The sequence below is a fragment of the Cervus elaphus genome, chromosome 24 (assembly GCF_910594005.1).
Source record: "Cervus elaphus chromosome 24, mCerEla1.1, whole genome shotgun sequence".
NCBI lineage: Eukaryota > Metazoa > Chordata > Mammalia > Artiodactyla > Cervidae > Cervus > Cervus elaphus.
The window spans coordinates 65,378,141-65,394,638 of record NC_057838.1 but is presented as its reverse complement, the minus strand read 5'-3'; the positions used below and the strand labels follow the sequence as shown (position 1 = coordinate 65,394,638).

The 16,498-nt window shown below is 51.8% G+C and overlaps 1 protein-coding gene and 1 pseudogene across 18 annotated transcripts in view; both read left to right on the top strand.

The window, feature by feature from the left end:
• The window catches only part of ATP2B2 (ATPase plasma membrane Ca2+ transporting 2), a 363,500-nt gene that overhangs the window by 275,282 nt on the left and 71,720 nt on the right, over window positions 1-16,498 (top strand). For all 18 annotated transcript variants that reach the window (XM_043886411.1, XM_043886410.1, XM_043886420.1 and 15 more), the window contains 3 exons: window positions 5,473-5,670; window positions 10,584-10,841; window positions 11,856-11,981. In XM_043886411.1, the coding sequence (XP_043742346.1) occupies window positions 5,473-5,670; window positions 10,584-10,841; window positions 11,856-11,981 (582 nt within the window). The remainder of the gene's footprint in view (window positions 1-5,472; window positions 5,671-10,583; window positions 10,842-11,855; window positions 11,982-16,498) is intronic.
• Window positions 13,928-14,342, top strand: LOC122682989 (annotated as a pseudogene).

The window sequence follows — 16,498 nt, the reverse complement described above, 5'->3', positions numbered from 1 at the left end:
CCAGGAATATTTGTCTCCAAGTTCATATCTAAAAGCAGGGCCATTTCCTCCTCCGGGGGATCTTCCTGGCCCAGGGATCAAACTGTGTCTTCTGCATTGCAGGGGTATTCTTTACCACTAGCACCACCTGGAAAGCCCCTCATATCAAAAGGTTATATGGAAATAAGTGTACATTTTCGTACAGTACATATTGAATTCCCCCCTATAAATTAAACTTTGAATCATTCAAATAAAACATGAATACATTCTCTTGGGTTAAAATAAAAATATTTTAGTCCAAGTTAGAGTCCCAACCACTGCAACCAATCGGATTGCTCTTTTCCTCCCCAGAGGTGCCACCATCATGGGTTTGAAACAGATCCTTACAGAAGCTTTGCTACGTATTTACGTATATATGTACCTATAGGAAATATAAACTATGGCTTTATTGAGTTTTCTGTTCTGTATAAATGGAATCAAACTGTACAAATTGCTCTGCAACTTGCCTCTTCCCCTCAGTTTGTGCTATATTAGTACATATAAATGGTGGCATTTTCTAATTGTTGCATAATATTTTATGGACTGGATGCACCACAGTGGATTTAGCCCACTCACTTTCCAAAGATGGAAATGCATTTTTCTATAAATGTTATAGCTTTTGAAGGGCTCGTGGGTTTTTTTTTTTTTCCTTTCAAAATGTAAGACTTTTATTTATGCTAATGGAGGTACCCACGCTGCAGTGACAACACAAATATTTAGCAACTCTGAGCCTGGTGACTAAATTTTCCCATTTTCTTCAGGTGCCTGGAATCCCTGGGAGTTAGCTCTTATCTGTTGCTAAGTCTGTGTTTATAGCTCAAAGCTGTCTCCAGAACAGGGGAAATGGTGGGGTTATTGACTTTTAGGTGCAGGGCCCTGAAATAGGCATCTGGGCATGATATAGAAATAGTACAGCTGTGGATTCTCAGAGACATGGGGTCCAGTCCCAGCTGTAGCTGTGTGACCTTGAGCAAGTCACTTGACCTCTCTGAGCCTCAGTTTTCCCATCCACAAAATGGACTTTGTAATCCTCGTCTTATAGAATGGCCAGAGGTGAATGCAAGCTACACGTGTTGAGTGATGATCACCGGAGAGCACAGATGTGTGCATTTAGTGCCCCTCTGTCTGCAGCCCCAGCATACTGGAAAGAACGGGGTGATGGTGTGGGGTGGGCCAGAGGAGTTCGTCCTGCATCTCTAAAGGGGTCACTCAAGGTCACAGTGAAAAGACGTGAATACTCTGTCACTGCTCTCAATGCCGTGTGAGGTCGCATTTGAGCTCAGAGATTTTCTGCCTGGATTCTGGGCACCTGTGGTGTGCCAGGCACTTCTCATATAGCTGTATGCCTTTCATTTGCACCCCAGCAGGCAAAAACAGCGAGTCTCCCCTCTGCCCCAATTTACAGATGAAGTGACTGAGGTTCTGAGAGGGAGTGTCACTTGCCCAAGTGGCAGGTTGAGGCTGGAATTTGGTCCCTCTGCTTCTGGAAGCTTCCCTGAGGCTGCAGGCAGCCGCTCAGCAGAGCGCTCTGTCCTGGACCAACAGGGATGTTGCACCTCTCGTGATGACATCGCAGATGTCTGTGTTCAACAATCAAGAGCCCTTCACAGAAGAAGAGAAAAGTGGCTTTTCTGGCCTCCTGTTCCCCAAAAGGATGAGATAAAGGCTACTCAGAGGTCACCAAAGGACAGTTTGAATCAAATCTCTTAAACGACGCTGATGGACAGAGAATATGAAATGTCCATAATTTTGTGTGTGCCTTAAGGCTCAGTTTGTTTTTGAGCTGATGAGCAAGATGAGAACCTTTTGGTGGAAAGGGCCTGGGCCAGGAGTCAGGAGTCCAACCCCAGCTTTGCAACTGAATCACTGTATCTGAGCCAAGATACTTCCCCATCTCTGGGCCTCACTTTTCCCACCTGTCAAATGGGAGTGAAACTGGCTGACCACAGGACGTGTCCTGCTCCAGCAATGGGGGAACCTGGGGCAGGGGATGGGAGGGGGGTGGTGGGGTGCTTCTGGGATAGAGTGGCCAGATTTAACAAAGAAAAGTGTAGGATATCCAGTGAAATTTGAATTCCAGATAAAAAATAATTTTTATTAGTTTGTCCCCAATATTAGAGGAGATATAACTTAAAAATTATTTGCTGTTTATCTGAAATTCAAATTTAAGTGGTCATCCTGTATTTTGTCTGGCAACCCTATTCAGCGCCTTCACCTCCACTGGACCCCTCAGTTCTTTGCTGCAGATAATTGATATCTTCACAGGTTCTAGATGAACTCCTGGCCACCCACCTTCCCACCAGATCCTCACCACCCGGTTCCAACCTCCCCACCAACACCCAGTTTCCTGTTGACATAGAAACTCTAGAGCCGTGAGCTGAGGGGTTTCATGGGTCTAGGAAATCCTACAGCAGAGGTAGGGATGGAGATGCAGCTGAACTTGGGGACTTAAATCAGTGGAGAGGTTTGTGTCCGTGTGTGTCACAAAGGCTGGAGGGACACAGTGTCTGTGGGTGCTCACAAGCGGCTGATCTCATCGTGTGCCGCGTCTACGTGTGCACGCACAAACTAGTGGCACTGCGTCCGTGTGTAACCAAGAAGCGGGCCAGGGCTGTGGTCAGGCGCGTTCCCACCAGCGCTGAAAGCCACATCCATGGGTGTGCACCGCATCCGCCTGAGCCGTGTGGGGCTGGACGCCAGGTCTGTGTGTGAGCCCCTGGGTCCTCAGGAACCCCCGCTGGGGCCATGACGTATCACAGAGACACCTCCCTCTGCTGAGGGCCCATCGACAGCATGATAGGATGGTGAGACAGCCTGCGGGCCCCCAGAGAGGGAGAGTGAGCCACGCAAGGTCACACAGCAGGTGAAAATGCACCCAACCCAGGTCTTTGACAGAAGGTAAGACAGTGGAGAAATACCCGGGAGGCACATCCCAGGCCCAGACCAACACAGCAGAGGCGGTGTGGTAGTTGGTAGTGGTGGTGTGGTCGTTAGGAGTAGTGATGGTCACAAGTGGCAGCATGCTTGTTAGTGGCCGTGGTGGCAGTTAGTAGTCACGGCTGCGTCTATCAGGGTCAGTGTGTACCAGGCACTATTTACACACATCGTGGTCCTGATCCTCCGTCAACCCTGCAAGGCACTTGGAATCTTCCTGGACCAGGGATAGAACCCGTGTTCCCTGCATTGGCAGATGAACTTCCAGCCACTGAACCACCAGGGAAGTCCAGAAAGACCTCTCCGGTACCCTGAAGGCTGCCGTTTGCCATCCTCAAGGCTGAGCCTGAAATGGCTAAGAAGAGCAAGTAGAGGGATGGGAACTGGCCAGGGCCAAGGCTCAGAGCCTGGGGGAAAAGCCCGTGTGTGTCCAGTCCAGCTGGACAGAGATGCACTTTGGGGCAAAGCTTCCTCAGGTATCCAGTGACACTGCGGGCATTACAACAAATTGTTCCTGTTCAGCGAAAGAACCCACATTCTGCACTCAGCTCTCTTCTTGCACATAATTAACAGAATACAAATTCTGACTCCAGTAGAAGACTTGAGCCACATGCTGGGGCATTGTTTTTTTACCGTGAGGACACACTTCCCTCACCTAAACTGTTCACAGAGAGCGTTCACACCGCTTCCTCTGCGGTGTACGGCTTACCACAGCCTCAGGCTTATTTTGCTCCCATTTTATTGATGAGGACACTGAGTTTCCAGGGGATGAAACAACCAGCCCAAGTTCATCCACAAACCTGACTCCCCACCCAATACTCTGTCCTCTGCCTTTTGTACAAAAAGAAACTCAGGTTCAAAAATCTGTGGTTCCACACAGTGTCTGCTATCAACTGCTGGGCATTTGTGTCTCTGAATTTTCAAGGCCTTCCTGGCTTTGTCCAGTGGATATTTGACACAGTATTTTAATTTTTAATATACTAAATGGTGAGATGCCCTTTAATCTAAATTGAATCTCCAGCACCATTCATCTCTCACACCAGCCTGGTAGTTTTGCTCCCAAAATAGGCACTGTTAATTTTCAGCCTAAGGGTGAGGAGACTTTAAATTTCTGCTCCTGGGAAGGGCATGGTCGGTGGCCTGGACCAGGTGGACTGTCCTACCTGTAGGTCTCCATAACAGCTGTCTTCGGATATAAGGCTGTCACAGCCACCAGTCCCCACTTTCAGCCCTTCAGCCAAGTCCATCCTTCATGCCGTATGTGAGGAGACTGAGGTCCAGAGGGAAGTGGATTGTCTGCAGTCACAGGGCCCTTCCACTCTGCCTGTCCTCACCTTGACCAGCCTCCTCTCCATCTCACTGAAAACCCATCTCTTCAAGCTTATTCCTCCAGGAGGTCGTGATTAATGACCCCACTGTCTTAACTGAGCAATAATGACCCAATATCCTCACCTGGGGGCTTCCCTGGGGGCTCAGTGGTAAAGAACCCACCTGCAATCAGGAGATGCAGTTTCGATCCCTGGTCCAGGAAGATCCGCTGGAGAAGGAAATGGCAAACCACTCTAGTATTCATGCCTGGAGAATCCCATGGACAGAGGAGCCCACAGGCTACAGTCCATGGGGTCACGAAAGAGTTGGACACGCCTGACAGACTAACACTTTTCACTGTGAACACATGCTAGCCAGTCCAGCACGGGAGGCTGGGGGCAACATTTCCATGTGCTTAGAACAGGGCCGGCCTGGGTCCTCGGGTCCCAAGAGTGTGCCACGGCCACAGCTGGGTCTCATGAAGGCCCATCTATGAAACGGGCATAACCCAGCTCAAGCTCCCTTCCTCCCACTGCACAGCCAGGACAGTGGATCTCCAGCGCTACCTGTGCTGATAGGCAAGGCCAGTGGGGTGGGGGGAGGTCTCCTGGGGAACAGGACATCCTCAGGCTCTTCTGCAGGGTCTCAGCCATTCTGGCTCTTGGAGGCAGTAGGTGGGCGTCTTACTATGAACATCACAAGAGGCTCAGGACCCAGAACCCCATTTCGGAGACATGTCCATCTCCTGTACCCCTGAACCAGACTGTAGGATCCCAGGACCACTGAGCCCTGAGCAAGGGGCTCTTCCCTTCGCGGGACTCACCTAGCACCCGCACAGGGCAGGCGTGCAGAGAAGTAGGGGTTGAATGAATAACTGGATGAACGAAAGACTGTTGGAGTCCTAGACTCTGTGACGTGTTAGCTTGTCTATGAGAGTAGATACTGGACCCCGGGTTCTCCGCAACTGGAACAGCAGAACGCCCGAGTCCTCTAACTCCAGCACACTAGTGATGCTGTTTAGGAGATCTTCTGGGTCGAAGCTAGCATTGGGCGCAGGCTCCTGGTGGGTTCCTGCCAGCTTCCTGCCTTGTTTTTGCCTCTCTTCTCTTCTCGCTTTCCCCCTGCCACACGGCCGCCCCCCCTAGGGGTGATTCCTGGCCATGTGTGTCTCCCCAGGACCCCCAGGCCAACCTCTCTGCACTCTGTCCACAGGTTTGCCAGGCACCGCTCCAGACCTGGAGAAGAGAAAGCAGATTTTTGGGCAAAACTTTATACCTCCAAAGAAGCCAAAAACCTTCCTGCAGCTCGTGTGGGAGGCCCTGCAGGACGTGACGCTGATCATTCTGGAAATCGCCGCCATCATCTCCCTGGGGCTCTCCTTCTACCACCCGCCCGGAGAGAACAACGAAGGTAAGACGGCGCCTGGGACCTCCCGCTCCTGGCCTGCAGCACTCGTGCCCGGCCATACCTCAGGGCACCTGGGGCTCAAGGCCACCGTTCCCTCCAGGCTGGGAAACTGAGGCCCAAGGGGCAGTGGGTGGCTGAGCTGGACCTGGGGCTGAGAGTGCCTGGCCCCCCTTCTCCCATGTGGGAAACACAGAGGTTGGATCAACCACGGTCACATTAGAGTGAGCGTTTGTCGGGCGCTTAGTGTGCTGAGCTCCAGGCCGAGGTACCGTCCTCCAACAGCCCCATGACGTAGGGGCCATGATTATGCCCATTTTAAAGATGAGGAAACCAAGGCACAGGGAAGTGCGTTAACTTGCTCCAGGTCACCCAGCTAAGAAAGAGCCCCCAGGTTTTGCAGTGGGGCTTGTTAAAGACACCACTGCCCAGACTACGCTCTTGTTGTTCAGTCGCTCAGTTGTGTCCCACTCCTTGCCACCCCATGGACTGCAGCACACCAGGCTTCCCTGTCCTTCACCATCCCGCAGAGCTTGCTCAAACTCATATCCATTGAGTCAGTGATGCCATCCAACCATCTCATCCTCTGTCGTCCCCTTCTCCTCCTGCCTTCCATCTTTCCCAGCATCAGGGTCTTTTCCAATGAGTCAGCTCTTCACATCAGGTGGTTAAAGTATTGGAGGTTCAGCTTCAGTCCTTCCAGTGAATATTCAGGGTTGATTTCCTTTAGGATTTTCTGGTTTGATCTCTTTACTGTCCAAGGGACTCTCAAGGGTCTTCCCCAGCACCACAGTTCAAAAGCATCAATTATTTGGCACTCAGCCTTCTTTGTGGCCACTCTCTGGTTATGTTGAATGGAGTCTAAGGGAGAGTGACCCCAAACCTCTATCCAGCTGCTCTCTACAGGCTCCGCACTCTCTCAGCTGAGGACAGACCCTCCGAATTGCCCACCCACGGGCTGCATCCATGCTCGATCTGACATGGTGTCAGCCTCAGGCCCCTTGCCCTCTGGGTGCTCTAGCTTCTGAGTGATCCTGTTTCGGCCCCAACACTGGGCTCCTTGAGGCCCCAACTGTGAGAAAACCCATGATGACGTCAGAGCCCTATTCACCTGATATTCTAGAACACGGATCTCAAACGTCAGCCCACGGCCAAATCCAGCTCACCTCCTGTTTTTGTATGGCCCTTAAGCAAGTCACTTTCCTTCTGTGAATCTCAGTTTCCCCATCTGCTAAACAGGGCAACAGACCTCACCTGGAGAGGTTATAACAAGGAGGTGGTGGAGGGGTGCGTGGACAGCCTGGCACACACAGGGCGCCCAGAGGTGCTGGACCTGCTGCCGCTGTCGGGGGGACCACCCTGGGCTTCCTTCCCTGCATCCCCGTCGGGGATCTCACACTGGGTGCCTTGCAGGAGGAGGCCTCTCAGTCCCGATCCTGCGCTTGCTTCAGGGCCAGCACACCCTGGTGGGGCGACGCTGAGCACACTCTGCCACGTGGCACGTCTCGGGCTTGAGAGGGCGTCCTGAAATATGGCCTGGGTTCTGAATGGGGCCATTGCTTGGTGGGTGGAGGAAGTACTGTCCCACTCACCCAGGGAGGGTTCTGGAGCAAACCCACTTTCTCAGTCAGGACTCGGGAGCCTTAATGGAAAACCTCATAAATAAATGAGGAGGTTGGGATTAACATATACACACTAATAGACACTAAAATAGATAACAACAAGGACCTACTATACAGCACAGGGAACGTCGCTCAATATTTTGTAATAACATCTAAGGAAAAAGAATCTGAAAAAGAATAGATATGTACGTATAACTGAATCGCTATGCTATACACCTGAAACTAACACGGCCTTGTAAATCAACTAAACTTATATTTTAAGAAAAGAAAACCTCAGCCTCCATTCTTCCTTTAATTCCAAATACTGAGCACCTGCCAAGGGCTAGGCTTCGCCAACTCCATGCAGCTCCCCTTTATCATGGCGAAGTTTTTTAAGCCTGAATCCCCCTACACGTCTATACGTAAACAGAAAGATAGGCAGACTGATAAATATATACACATAAACCGTGGGCTATGTAGGATTACATAAGATATATTGTTTTGCTGTTAGATTTTTATAATCCGATTTGGCATTAGTACAAAAGTATAAATACTATGTTATTAATTATTATTAGGCATCTTAATGTGCTTCATAAACAGATCATCCTTCTAGGTTCACTGCTTCAGGCAAGCAAATAAAAAGTGGAAACCAAATATAGGAAATAATCTCTATGGGCCTCATTTGCCCAAATGAGGAGGTGGTTTCTGAGGTTCCTTGTACAGCTGCTTCCCCATTCCCTCCCATGCCAGAATTTCCTGAGAAACTGGCTAACCAAGTCTGTCTGTAAGCTACCTTGATTTTTTTTTTTTACCTAATATTACCAGTTGATTCCTTTTTTCTGCATCAGCTCTTTCCAAAGAGGGTTTAAAGCACATAAGTTTGCTCCTTTGATTGGGATATAAATTTGACTTTGAACTTCTTGGCAACCAAAGCAGAAAGTGAATTAGGATGATTTGCATAGCTCAAGTTATCAGTTAGGAGGAAAGGAAGTTCTTTAAGAAGATAGCACATCCCCTGACAATGAACTGTGGGATGAACTTACACATGGGACCTTATGTGCGAGCATGCCGTGTTGTTTTGGTCGTGTCGGACACTCTGCGACCCAATGGACTGTAGCCCACCAGGCTCCTCTGTCCATGGGATTCTCCAGGCAATAGTACTGGAGTGGGTTGACATGTCCTCCTCCAGGGGATCTTCCCCATCCAAGGGATCGAATCAGTGTCTCCTACATCTCCTGAACTGGCAGGCGGATTCTGGACCACTAGCGCCACCTGTGAAGCCCAGGCCATTATGAGAGATGCGTAATGGGCAGCATTCTTTGCAGAAATTTTGTAGAAAATAGAGAAGAAGATGGTACACTGCTTCTTGCATAAGCCTCGAACAAAGCTAAGGGCGCAACACAAAAGCATAATAAGGAGGGTAATTCCTACTATTTTTAGAGCCACCGCTAGTTGGAAGCTTTTAGGGTAAAAGTTCATTTGATACTCACTTGGCCCTCACAACAGCCCTGTGGGCAGGTAATCTTATTACCCAGGAAACCGAGGCCCTGAGATGGTAAATGACTTGCAAGGTCAGACTCCGGGAACCGGCAGAACCGTGACTCAGGCCAAGGCGTTCTGGCTTCCGCGCCCGCGTGCCTGTCTGTCGGCTGCCTTTCCTCAGAAAGGGACCAGGTTGAGTCAGCGCCACCCGGATAAGTGACCTCAGGTGACCCAGTGCAGTGCAAGCTTAGAACTCAGTGGGCAGGGGGTAGAGAGGAGCAGTGGGAACAGAGATCAGGCTCCTGAAGGGGTGCCCCACAGCCCTGCTCTCAGATGCCTGGGGTCGCCTCCATCCTAGAGAGGCGGGAGCCAAGGCCCGGAGAGGGAAGGACTTGCCTAAGGTCACACAGCTTGAAGGCAGGAGAGCTGGATTTGGAACTCCAAGCTTCTGGTTCTTTCTACTGCCCCTCACTTCTTCCAGCTGAGACACCAGCTCAGGCCGCACTGGGTTGATAAGGGCAGCTGAACACACTTTTTTCCTGCAGAATGGAGTTCTCGGACTTTGTGACTTACTCCTCCCTGATACCCAGGCCCCGGCCTGTGCTCTGAACCTTCCATGGTGCCTGGACCACCCCCTGCCATGGCAGACTTAGGCTGCAGCAGTTACCTTTAAAATGATGCTGTGTACTAAGTTGTGTTAAGTTCCCAACCCAGGAATCAAACCCACATCACTTACGTCTCCTGCATTAGCAGGCAGGCTCCTGACCACTGGTGCCACCTGGGAAGCCACAGAACAGTGCTGGTGATGGACGAGCACTAGACTGCCTTGCCATACCCAGAACCCCTCCCTGTTTGCTTTCTTGGCTCCGAGACCTCTAGACGCCTATTGGGGGTCACAAGGCACTTTCACAGCAGGGCTAGGGTAGGCATAACCCCTGCTCCCAACTCCCTGCCCATGACAGCTCCCTTAGTGCCAGAGAGCCAGCAGAGTGACCAGCGCATAATAGCTGCTTAGAAAATGTTTGTGACTTGACCAGTTTTGAGAGTCCTTATTTGATGCCGGGCCCTGGTAACCACCTCGGAAGTAGTTTCTCCATTTTACTGATGAACAATCACAGGGAAGCCTAGAAAGGCCAAGTGGGTTCCCCAAAGTCACACAGACACACCTTAGAAAGCCCTGGGTCCAAGGAGGGCAGTTGCAGTCTCCCCAGATCCTGTGGTCACAATCTCCGGATCCTGTCCCTGCCCCAGTCCAAGGGAGCCCAGAGGTGACCTCAGCAGGGCCCACCTACACCCTTCTTTCTTCCCCTTCCTCATCTCTTTCTCCTGATTGCCCCAGAGCAGCAGGAGGTGTTCTCAGGGTCTGGTGGCTCCAGGTGATGGAAGGAACCCACACCTCTACTTTCTTGCCCTTCCTAGGCACCATGTAGTCATCAGACTGTAGGTCACACAGGTGGCTCGGGGTATTGGTATCCTCACTGGGTATTGGAGGCTCAGATCCAATGAGAGCCGCATAAGACCCTCCTGTGTGCTGAGCGCTGCCTGGAGCTTTGACCTTCCTCCCCTGGAGCCTGGCCTCCGTGACCCATTTTGCAGACAAGCACACCACAGCAGCTCAGGGAAGGCAGTGACTTGCCCAGGACCAGAGAAGGGCAGCAGCAGGGTTCGGACCCAGCTTGTTGGAGGGCAGGTCCCGCCCCAGCCTAGAGGCCTGCCTCACAGTTGCTGGAAGAATGGAAGGAAAGGATGTCAGCAAAACTGCCTTCTTTTAGACCCTAAAGCACCTGCACTGTAGATGACCGTGCCACCCCGCCTGCTTCCTTCCGCTCTGTGCAGGATGTGCGACGGCCCAGGGCGGGGCAGAGGATGAAGGGGAGGCAGAGGCGGGCTGGATCGAGGGGGCCGCCATCCTCCTGTCGGTCATCTGCGTGGTCCTGGTCACCGCCTTCAATGACTGGAGCAAAGAGAAACAGTTCCGGGGCCTGCAGAGCCGCATTGAGCAGGAGCAGAAGTTCACTGTGGTCCGGGCCGGCCAGGTGGTCCAGATCCCTGTGGCTGAGATCGTGGTTGGGGACATCGCCCAGGTCAAATATGGTAAGTGACCCCACTGTTGAGCTGGGGGCTAGAACTGGAGTCCAGGCCAAGGTGGGAATGGGCCAGGGAGACCCAGAGAAGTGGGCCCAGAGCAGAGGGTGGATTCCTGAAGGCTGACCCCCAAGCTAAGATATCTTCTGAGCTTCTTGAAGAGGTGGAAGGCTCATTTCTGGAGGAGGTAGGATTCCAGAATGCATTTAAACCAAAAAATGGCAAATGCACGACACATGTACCACCACTCTCTAAACGTCTACCCTTAGCAGACATTACTGATCGATCTCAGCTCAAACCTGAGATAACATCATCAGATGACTTCTCAACCAAGCACTCCAAGGACCACTAACACTCAGAGTGGGCTGAGGAAGTGAAATCCATTTCCCTTCTCTGATTTGGCTGTTCATGGATGATTGTTGTGCTAGAGAAGGTGTTACGGGGAGTGGACAGGAATGGGAAAGCATTCCAGGCCCGTAATGCTGCTGTGGAGAAAGTGAGCAGGCTGGTGCCAAAGGGGATTTAGTTGAGATGTGTCCTAGGTAAGTAGAGGTAAGAGAAGGGGGAAAGATTAGAGGACCCCTTCTCACCAGCCATATTATCCTCCAATAATATTCCTGTCTTGGGGTCTATTCAGCCTAGTCAAGACAGGTTAGTCCCTTCCCAAAGAATTTCCCCAAACCATAGTTGAGGCCAGAGAAGAATGAATCATTGAGAAATCTGGGCCCTAAATCCATGCCATGCCAAGAGAAGTGCTTTAGAAACTAAAGGACATGCCCACTTGAGCTCAGATAGAGGCAGGACCCAACCTCAGTGCTCCAGGCCCCCTGCCCTTCACCCGGCCCCGGCTTCAGCTGCCCATTGGCCTCTGATGAATGCCACCTTGGTTCCTGCACCCTGGGGGCGCTAGGCAGCCTGTTCCAGAAGGCAACTCCTCCTTGCAATCATGCTTGAAGGGAATATTCCAGCCTCTCCAGCCCCTGAGACCCTGCTGACCGCCCCCCTTGCCCTTCCTCCTACCAGGCGACCTCCTCCCTGCCGACGGCCTCTTCATCCAGGGCAACGACCTCAAGATTGATGAGAGCTCCCTGACGGGGGAGTCTGACCAGGTGCGCAAGTCGGTGGACAAGGACCCCATGCTGTTGTCAGGTGAGCTGCGGCCCGTGGTGGGCTCATTCCTGTCACCGGTTCCTGCCCGTGCCCCCTTGATGAGGCTGGGGGGTCTCAGAGCCTTTGGTCTCTGGCCAGCTCGGCCCCAACCAAGAACTCCCTCCTTTTCCCCAGCAGACATTAAGTCTACTGTGTACTCAGTACTTCTCCAGGCCCTGGGATGAGCCCAGTGAATAAAACTGACGATGAATTCCTGCCCCCTCCAACCATGGAACTTACCTTCTAGCGAATTGGTTTTCTGAAAGTTGAACATGGAAGTCTGTTCTCATTAGGGACAAGAAAGAATCAGTGGTGACCGTTGTTTTAGAGGCATACTGTGTGCCAGGCACTGGTCTGGGGACTGGGGCCTGAGACAGATGAGGCCCCAGCCTTGGGGAGCCTCTGGTGTCTTGAGGAGTCAGACAATGTGAAAATTCCAGAGAGTAGTAGATATACTCTTCAGAGTCCCTTGGACAGCAAGGATATCCAACCAATCCATCCTAAAGGAAATCATCCCTGAATATTCATTGGAAGCACTGATGCTGAAGCTAAAGCTCCAATACTTTGGCCACCTGATATGAAGAGCCAACTCATTGGAAAAGACCCTGATGCTGGGGAAGATTGAGGGCAGAAGGAGAAGGAGATGACAGAGGATGAGATGGTTAGATGGCATCACTGACTCAGTGACATGAGTTTGAGCAAACTCTGGGGGATGGTGAAGGATAGGGAAGCCTGGCGTGCTGCAGTCCATGGAGTAGCAAAGAGTCAGACATGACTGATAACTGAATAACAGCAATGACCGATACACAATGAAAATAAAGCAGGTCAATGGGGAGGTCGAGGAGGCCTGTAAGGTGAGGTGTGAAGGATGACACAGAGCTGGTCTCGCAACTCCAGAGGATGAGTATACCAGCAGCAGGAATGGCACATGCAAAGGCCCTGAGGCGGGACTGGGAGCAAGATGGAGGGGTCAGATGTCAGGCCTGGTGCGCCGTGCTCAGGAGTTTATAAAAGTTCTGAGTGTGATGAGTACTCTCTGTAATCGGCAGTAAGCTGATCCCGTTTACGTTTTTAAGATCTCAGTCTGACTGCTGCAGGGGGGGCAAGAAAGGAGGGGTGACCCTGCAGAGGTGAGGCACCAGTCAGTGAAATACCTTCTCCGAGCAGGACACCAAAAAGGCATTCCTGTCCAGCAGTGCTCAGCAAACATCATCTGAGCAGCTGCTCTGGGCCAGGCTGAGCAGTGGGACACCTCCCCACCACCCCACGATGGTACAGACTCACCCCCCGCCCTTGGAAACCTCTAACCTGAGTAAGCAGGAGCAGGGGCAGGGAGTAGACTTGCAGATAGCTAAGTCCATAGAAGAGGAGCGAGGAAGGTGTGAGAAAACCAAGGGGACAGAACCATCTAGAAGAGGTAGAATTGAGCGGGGTTTTAAAGGCTCGGTAGGAGCCCACCAGGCAGAGTTGTGGAGAAAGGGTCCTCCTAGCAGAGGCACAGAGGTCTAAAGGAGGGCGGAATTTCCTAGAAGCGTTACAAAGAGGAAGGGGTGCATGTCTATAGGCTGTGATGGTAAAAAGAACTGAGAATCGGGTCTGGGGCATTTATTTATCAAAAACTTATTCAATTATTCATGTATTAAGCACCTACTATATGCCAGTGGTTCATGGAACAAGCAAGGTGCCTGCCCTCCTGGAGCTTAGAATCTGGTAAAAGAGACTGACAAGAAAGGGACAAGCAAGCAGATACGTGCCACAGTTTCAGATAGGGATAAGTCAGGTGAAGACGTTACATCATTGTAGTGAGATAGAGACCCTGAGGAAGGGGATGGGAATCTTAGTTGATTAAGGAAAAGCGTGTGTGAAGAGGCTGCATTTGAGCTAAAGGCAGAGCAGTGAGAGAAAGAGCATTCCACAGGCGCGGTGAGTGCTAAATCTCCGGCCTCGCGGCTTGGTTTTTCTGTCCGTTTGGACTCGAGGCCTCTGTCGCAACCATGCTCCGCCAGATCATCGGTCAGGCCAAGAAGCATCCTAGCTTGATCCCCCTCTTCATATTTATTGGAGCAGCACTGTATGTCACACGCCTGGCATTGTTCAATCCCGACGTCAGTTGGGACAGAAAGAATAACCCAGAACCCTGGAACTAACTAGGTCCTAATGATCGGTACAAGTTCTACTCTGTGAACGTAGATTACAGCAAACTGAAAAAAGAAGGTCCAGACTTCTAAATGAAGTATTTCACTTAAAGCTGCTTAGAATGAAGGTCTTCCAGAAGCCATCTGCATAATTTTCCACTTAACCAGGAAATATTTCCCCTCTAAATGCATGAAATCATGTTGGTGTATTGTGTTGGGGTTTACACTGATGAATAAATAGTCTGAAACTTGAAAAGAAAAAAAAAAGAAAGAAAGCATTCCAGAAAGAGGGACAATAAGTGCAAAGGGCCGGGGGTCCGACCAAGTGATCATGGAAAGCCATAAATGCTCTCTGGGAACTCAGAGCCACGTGGGAGTTCTGTAAATGGTCATCACCCTGTGGCCTTGGTCCTGACCTCTGGGCTGAAGTGATTGTCAGAGAGGCGGGCACCCTTGAGAGAAGCGGCTAGGTGGGTTATGAGGCTCAGTGCAAGTTGAGGGGAGGTGCTGGACCTGAGTGGATGGGAGATGAAGGTTCCAGACAGTTTGGAGGAGAGGAGAGGTAGTTCCCTGGCAGGAGGCTGGGGAGAGAAAATGTTCAAGATCACTGACCCGAACGAAGCATCACCAAGCAGCCCTGAGGGTGGGCACAGATGTGGAGACCCTGGAAAAGAGCAATAGGGTAGAGGTGGACGGGAAGTCGGCTGGCCAGCCCAAGTAGGGTCAGCCACTCTAGTCTCAATCTATCCACCTGGCGGGAAGTCAAGACAAATGGAGGAGGCCCTGGGCCTCTGGGCGTCAGGAAACAGGAGCCAGGGTCTCCTGTGATGTCTCTTGAGGGCAGGACAGAGAAGGGTGTGCCGAGGCCAGGGGATTTTGGTTGGTTTGTGCTGACGCTTGCGTTGCTGGCAATCTGGTGGGAGGTTTCTAGCAGGCTCCCCTGGAGCTCTCTCCTGTTGCAGTGTGGAAAGTGTGCCCATCAGGTTTGCAGAGCCCACACACCCAGGGAGGGTCAGGACCCATAAAAGGTGGCCAGAGTGCAGGGTGAACTAGACTCGAGAAAATGAAACTGAACTCTGAGCTGCAGCGCCAACATTCTGAAATGTGAGGGGGAGGGAGGGCCATGACTTAGCCCAAGCTCCAGGGGGAAAGACAGTAAGAAAGGGGCATAGTCAGCCCGATGGAAAGCAAGCTGATTGGAAAGAGAATTCTGTGACAGTCAGAACCATTCTAGGAACAGACGAGGCTGCCTGTGTGGTAGTGAGTTCCCCGTCACTGATTGTATGTAAGTAGGGCCTGGACAGACTGGGGATGGGGTGGTTGTAGAGGAGGCTGGAGCAATGAGCAGACTGCCTTCATTGCCCCTCCCCTCCCTGTGGTGAGAGTCACAGACTCAGTACACCCGTCCTCACCCGCACCTCAGCTACAGACCCGCCTTGCTTCCTTTCCTCTGCCCTGCCTCTGGTGAGGCCGTTCACTCCTCCCAGATGGCCCTTTTCCTTCCTCGTTGCACATTTAACTCCTGCTCATCTGCTCAGCGCCACCTTCTCCACAAAGTCTTCCCTGACCACCCTTTGGCCTGCACCCCGGCGCCGCCTGGGACCCTTGTGTTGGCCTGTGACATCACACTGCACTCGGCCATTCGGGCACAGCCTGCCATGCTGATTGAGTTTTGTGCTACGCAGGGCATCTCAGATAAAGAGCAAGACTATCCACAGCCCCTCCACCCAAACAAATCTAACAGGCCTCACTTTTATGGGCCCTTCCATCCTTGGCCGGTCCAAGTGGGTGGGAGCCCAGGCCTGAGGCTGCCAGGAGGTCAGCCCAGCTCCACCCCAGGCCCTGCACCCCTTAGGGTTCAGGCAGTGTCTGCAGACTGAGGAGGGAGGCTGCACTGCGTAGTAGAAAGAGCAGAGCTTGGCCAGGCAGAGCTGGATCTGGGCACTGGAATGAACTCACTGTGTGGCCTTGGGCACGTCGCGTCACTTCTCTGAGCCTCGGTTTACCTGTGAGGACGATAGCAATTTCCTGGTGTGTGATGTAGGTGAGGCCCCTACCTAGCACAGTGCTGCCAAAGGGATGCCCACGGTGGGCTGGGTCCCTTCCCTGCTCCTCCTGAGGAGCCTGGACTTGGGAGTGACATAGGCCTGGGTTCAAATCCCGACTCTACCCCTCATTGGCTGGGAGACCCTGGACAAGCTTCTTTCTGAGCCTGCATTCCCTCAATTGTAAAATGGGAGAACAACTCCAGCTTATATGTCCTTTTCCCACCTCTTCCTTTATCCTGAATGTGTCACTGTTCCCCCTCTCTGGGCTGGCCCCATCTCTCCATCATGTAACTTCTCCCCACCTACAGCCTCATGAGCCTGCCTCCTCCAGGGA